The sequence below is a fragment of the Triturus cristatus genome, chromosome 2_1, assembly GCF_964204655.1.
Source record: "Triturus cristatus chromosome 2_1, aTriCri1.1, whole genome shotgun sequence".
Classification (NCBI taxonomy): Eukaryota; Metazoa; Chordata; class Amphibia; order Caudata; family Salamandridae; genus Triturus; species Triturus cristatus.
Window position 1 is genome coordinate 854441199 of NC_140581.1, and position 6794 is coordinate 854447992.

The 6794-nt window shown below is 35.6% G+C and overlaps 1 protein-coding gene across 1 annotated transcript; it reads right to left on the bottom strand.

Moving 5' to 3' along the window:
• Positions 1-4858: 4858 nt before the first annotated feature.
• On the bottom strand, positions 4859-6376 carry LOC146865977 (zinc finger MYM-type protein 1-like). The gene has a single exon (XM_085640213.1). The coding sequence runs from the start codon at positions 6374-6376 to the stop codon at positions 4859-4861; it is 1518 nt and encodes a 505-aa protein (XP_085496339.1).
• Between the last annotated feature and the right edge of the window lie 418 nt (positions 6377-6794).

A 6794-nucleotide genomic window follows, 5' to 3' on the forward strand; every position in this document is an offset into this window, starting at 1 on the left:
GTTCTTTCAAAAGGAAGAGTCAACAGTTTTATGTCAGCTGTGCGACATACTATTACAAGAAAATCTCCCAAAAATACATACAACCTAAGAAGAAAAGAAGAGTCAAAATATATAAATGACTACAACCCAGTCATTTTATCCATGTGGAATGCTAACATGGATATTCAGTATGTGGCAGACAATTCTATTGCTGTTGCTCGGTATGTCACATCTTACATCACTAAATCTGAGAAAACGGAATTGAAGGAAATGTGGGAAGAGATTTCTCACGAGAAGACTGTCAGTAAGAAGCTGTACAGTTTCAGTTTAAAGATGTTATCACATCGAGAAATTGGATCCTACGAATGTTCAGATAGGTTATCATCTGCAAGTCTGTACTCGAAATCAAGAAGAATAATTTGGGTCAGTTTAGGCCTTGCAGGAATGCGAAATCGGGTACTGAAATCTGTTGGAGAAATTGAATATTTGGCCGAGAACGACCCAGAAAGTACAGATATTTTGAAAACAAACATGTTGGACACATATTACCCAAAAAGAAGTCATCATCTTGAGAACATGTGTCTCTATGAAGTGCTGCAGAACTACGTTTTTTCACGGAAAGCCACAGAAGACATCAACAATGGAAAATATAAAGTCATTGGTGAGGAAGGATGTTTGGTGAAGCAAACAAAAGGAAGTTTGATTAATCACAGGAAGCTGAGTTGTGACACTACTGACAAAAAGGAATTTTACTACTTGGCACTTTTACAGCTGTTTAAACCATGGCATTCAGAGGACAAACTACTTGGAGAATTTCAAAGCTATGAGGATTCATTTAATGCATGTAAAGATACCATTGAATGCAGTATTTTCAGGAATTATGTCCAAATGTTAAATGAAGAAATTGAACAGGAAGCTACAATTGCAGCTGAAGTAGCTAGAGACAGTTCTCAAGACAGCCAAAGTTCTGGAACGCTCAGTCAAGATCCACTAGGACAGCCAATCTTAGAAAATGAATCTGCAATAGCCATGACTGAAGTGGAAACGGCTATGAATCAAGCTCAGGAAGATTTAATAGACTTACCAGATTTGGAACAACAACTGAATGAAGAACAACAACAAATTTATGAAGAAGTCAGAAAAAAAATTTATAACGGATTACTACGTGAAAATAAAGAGTGCACATGCACATCATTTGAACCAATTAGGTTGTATGTGAGTGGACAAGCTGGAACTGGGAAAAGTTTCTTAATTAAAGTCATCAGAAGCTACCTACAGCAAAAAACTGATTCAACTTTATCTTGTGTTGTTACTGCTCCAACTGGGTTAGCAGCATATAATATTAAAGGAATTACTCTCCATCGCTTGCTAATGTTACCAGTGGAGCATGAGAACAAAATAGAATATCACAAGCTCACTGGTGAAGCATGTTTCGAAGTTTCAAGAGTGTTGAAGTAGATGCAAGTTCTCATTATTGATGAGGTAAGCATGGTATCAAACTTAATGCTTGCCTTTGTGCATTTAAGAATGCAGCAAATTCTAAAGAGAGACTATGACGTGTTATTTGGTGGAAAACATGTTATAGTTTTTGGGGATCTTCTACAGCTTACTCCAGTTAAAGGACAACCAGTGTTTAATACTGTGACACATGAGGACACGAAGAAGTCATTAGGAAGCATTGGTAATGCGAATATTTGGTCATTCTTTGAGTACAAAGAACTCACTACCAATATGAGGCAAGCAAACGATGAAGAATATGGAAGTATTCTGAAAGATATCAGAATTGGACTACTCACAGAAGTTGGCAGAAAAGCATTACAGAGTCGGTTGCTACATAATTTATTTCCAAGTGAAGAAATAGTTGCAGAGAAAATATACAAGAACATTGCAGAAAAAAATACTGTAATCTGCTTAATGCCAACACTACGTGAATGCTCAATATTCAATGAGGAACTTTTGAAATTGGAAAAGGAAGAGATTAAGAAAATGGAAGCAGTGGACAAAATCCAACATGAAAGAATTACTATTACATTAACAGGCAAAATGAAAAATAAATTGGATTCTCTAGAGAAGAACATTTCGAAAACAGCTGGATTAGAAAAAAATCTATATCTTTGCATGAACTGTCGAGTATTTTTAAGGAGAAATTTGGATGTTGAAAAAGGTTTAGTAAATGGAGCTATGGGTAAAGTTGTGGGTTTTGTTAACTACCAGAAAAAAGAAGGAATTGAGTTTTTAAAAATAAAATTTGATCAGATTGAAGAGGTAAAAGAGATTAGTCGTTGTTCAGTTCGTTTTTTGCTTGTGAAAGACTTATATGTACGTAGGAAGCAGTTTCAATTTTCTCTAGCATATGCTGTAACTATTCACAAGTGTCAAGGATTAACTGTTGATAGTGCATTTGTAAACATTGGATCTACTGTGTTCAAAGAAGGTATGGCATATGTTGCTTTGTCACGAGTGAAAACATTATCTGGTTTATTCATGATAGACTTTGATGACTCAAAAGTTAGTGCTGATGCAAATTGTGTAAAGGAGTATAATAGATTAAGAAGAACCTATGCTCCTCATTTAGGTTAGTATCCTGTGTTGGAGAAACGTGTTGTTTGTCGGAAAAGGAGAATTGAGAATATCTGTAATGAGGATGTACAGAAGAGAAAACAAAAAGAGAGTCATGTGATTGCAAGCAAAAAGAAAAAGGACAATGTTGAAGAGGTTGTTGGTTGCCATTTTGAAAATAGCTCTGGTGTCAACTGCAACGCAAATGTAGTGCTGAATGTTGTATTTTATCTTGAAAGTTTGCAAGAGCAGATAATAGAAAATCATGAAAAAAGATTCTGTTCTGTGCTAAGTCTTCTTTATGAGAAGCTGAGTGTTGATAAAGCTAAAATAGAAAGTGCGACTGAAATTAGAAATCTATTAGATGTATGTTCAGGACGAACACAGTTTTCTCAAAATGTCCAGCAAGCTGCACAGGAATTCTTGATGTACATCCTTTTGGTACTTGAAGATGAAGGGATAGAAATTGAAAATTTGTTTGGTCTCTGTTATAAATGGGAACATAGTTGTGAAAACTGTTTCTACACATGCAGCTCTAATGTTGATTCAGAAAGGTTTATCTATTTAACATTGCCAGAGACTAAATCAGTGACTTTTAGTAAATTAGTTAAATATGCCACTCATAGCATGGAATGTTGTGAATGTAAATCTGACATGTTTTCAACCTTACTTTTAAAGAAATATGGACAGTATGTAATTTTAATGATGCAACGTTGTAGAGCTGATGGAACAAAATTGGACACTTTAATAAAGAAATTTACAGGACAGCAATTATCAATTTCTGGAAAAACGTTTGTCACAGTTGCAATAATTTTCCATGATGGGCCTATTGTAACTTCTGGTCATTACACAGTTTTTGTTAAATGTGAAAAAGGCTGGACACTGTGTAATGATTCTCAATTGGTTTTCAAGCAACGTTTGCCTTTTGAATTAGCAAATTCCTATTTAATTTTTCTGAAACCAAAATTTTAGACAGAAATTGCAACATCTGTACAAAACATTATTGCAATTTAATTGGATTACCATTGGAAATGTCATCAAAAAATATTTTAAAAATTACCATTTGGCCTAAAGGAAAGGTAATAATTTGCATTGTGGACTTCTTTGACACAAATTATTTTGGTGATTATGCTTATGCAACAGAATTTTCAGACGATATTTATTGGAATTAGTTATTGTTCTTAGGTGAGATTTTTATTGCAAATGTTACATTTCTATTACGGTATGTTTTAGTGAGAAGAGATTCTGGGCTTTTTTTAAACAATCTTTCAGATTGGTTTTTTTTTTGCCCGCTGTTAAGTGATGAATGCAATTGCTTTTACGATTTACAGTGAAATGCAATATATTCTGAAAACAGCAAAAAAAGGGCAAAAAAATGTTTGTTGAAATATGAAAATATGTGCACTGTATTCTAAAATGTATTGTTAAATATTAATACTTTTTTCTTTTTTTACAGATTGAGAAAGGAAAAATATGAAAAATAAACTTCTTTATAGAAAGTTAAATAAATCACTTTTTTTTAATTTAGTTATTTTGATTGGCAGGTAAGTGTGAAATTTCTGGAATTATCACACATTTACTTTAATGCTCACTTTTTTTCACTACTCTTCTCTATGTTTTTCTCATTTCTGTAGTAGTCCCTCAAGGACCTTGTAGGTTGATTAAAACATTTTTGTTTTAAAAAAAAAAAAAAATGCGCGTACCGTACACGGTAAAAAAAAAAAAAAAAGATTACAAAATTTTTTAAAAAGTTAAGAGGTAAGGTTGGCTCTTAAAAGAACCGTTGTGTTCATAAAGGGAAAGAGGAAAGAAAGAATGGGAATATTAACAAGGACCACAGATGTGCTGGTCTATCCTATTGTTTATTAGGGAAACACTGGTCTCCGCATGAACAATTAGGCCATGACATCTTGTGCACCTCATTGCAACCCTCCCAAAACGAGGGTTTATATCCAGAGGAGCAGAAAAGGGTGATGCTCCCACCGCAGAGGAAGGGCTCAGCTGAGCTGCCGAAGATGTACTCGGCTGAGCTTCTGCAGGTGTGCTCGGGTGACTTACTGGAGATCAGGGCCGTTTCTAGGAGTTTCGCCGCCCTAGGCGAGATTTGAAAAATGCCGCCCCCTCCCTTTTACTACTATCACTCTCTCCCCCTGTCATCCAGGCTAGAATAATTAATGCATTAGATATAAAAGAACTTGTATTGAACATTAAACAAAAAACACATCAAACATTAAAGAACTAAATAAACACTGTTCATGACATTTTATTCTGTTTTTAACTTTCTCCCTTCTAACTTCAATGGTGTTTTGGGTTATTTCTCTTAATCCAATGATACCTTCCTTGCCTTTATTTTAGCAAAGTCTTTAACAAGATCTCTAATGTCAAGCTGGTAAGCCATGTCTTTTTCTACTGAAATTGTGGCTAGTCCTATGAGTCTCTCTTGGCTCATGGAACTGCGCAGATAAGTTTTTATTAATTTGAGTTTTGAGAAACTCCTCTCCGCACTTGCCACTGATATCGGTAAAGTCAAAAGGATACGAAGAGCTACGGACAAATTAGGAAAACCATTTTCTAACTTGTTTTGGCACAGATAGTTCAGCACATATTCGGGTTTCGCATTTTTTTGTATTCGATGACTTATTCCTGAAAGTTCAGAGCAGAGAGCTGCCGCGTCAATGTCCTTTAGAAAAGATATGGTTTCTCCAGGTCTATGCTGGGTTAGAGCTGTTTCCAATTTGATACACAAATCCATGAGTTCTTTTGAAGTTTTCATCTTGAGGTCACTTATATTGTACAGAAAACCAAATATTCTTGCAATTTCATTCAACTGTGTGAATCGTTCTTTTACAGAACTAATTGCCGTGTCCAATATTGCAAAATAGTAATTTACTCTGAACTTCTCTTTGGGGTCAGCGATGGGTTCATCTTTTGATTCGTAAGCGAACATTTTCCTTTTCCTCCTTCTTATCTCTGGCTGAAAAATTGGCTCAATATTGATTTCTTCAGCTAGCTCTCGAGCATCAACCAAAACTCGCTCAAATTCCATGTCACACCTCATGTTTTTTAAATACTCCTCTGTATTTTTAAGCTCATTTACTGTTTTCTCAATAGTAAAGTGCTTCTCTTGCAGCAGTTTACTGGTCAAATTGATTTGAAATAAAATACTGTGCCAGGTTACAACTGCCACAACAAACTTAAATGAAGATATGCTGTTCAGAAGACCTTCAGCTTCAACCTTAGTCATTGTACCAGAACAGCCTTTGAGAGTCGAATCTTCAGTAATGTCAAACAACGCATCATACACATGCGGTAACTGGTACCTGATGGGAGTTAAGGCATCGATCCTGCTTGACCACCGAGTATCACTCAGAGGTTTTATATTCAAAGATGGTATATGGTGTTTCAGTATATCCCATCGACGTGGAGACGCTGCAAAGAATACATACAATCTTTGTATAACATCAAAAAAGGCTGTTACTTCAGTGCAACACGAAGCAGCATCATTTACCACTAGGTTCAGGGTGTGGGAACTGCAGGGGACATAGAAGGCACACGGGTTAATATCCAGAATTTTCTTCTGCAAACCTATTTCCTTGCCCTTCATATTGCTCCCCTTATCATAACCCTGACCTCGTAGGTCTTCAATTGACAATGACAAGCTTTTGAGCTGATTTCTCAGAAAATGACACATCGATTCACCTGTGGTTTCGGTTAGTGGCACAAATCCCAAAAAGTGTTCTTTTATTTGCACGAGGCTGCTTTCTTGGAATTCTTCACCTGAAGACTGAAATGACTCTGTTCCTGAAAATTGCACGATGTCCACAAATCTTATGATCATGGTCATTTGTTCCGTGCGACTGATATCTGGGGTGCAATCAAGGATGATGAAAAATACTTTGTCTTTTTAACCAATTAAATGATTTTCTCTTTGATAACGTTTGATAGCACTTGGATCAGTTCATTTTGAATAATGTTGCCTAAATAGTGAGCATGTCTTCCACCCTTATTTTGTATTCTCCTGAGATGTTCATTCATAATAGGATCAAACATGGCGAGCAATTCCACAATTTTAAGAAAATTGCCATTATCATGAGCATGAAGTTTATCACTGCTGCCACGGAAGGCCAAATTTTGTGCACCTAGAACTCTTACAAGAGATATTACACGCTCTAAGATCTGATGCCAGTACTTTTCTTCTTCTTTAAGCTTTTTTGTATTAGCACTATCTATAGTTGCGTCTTGTTTTAGACTTGTAT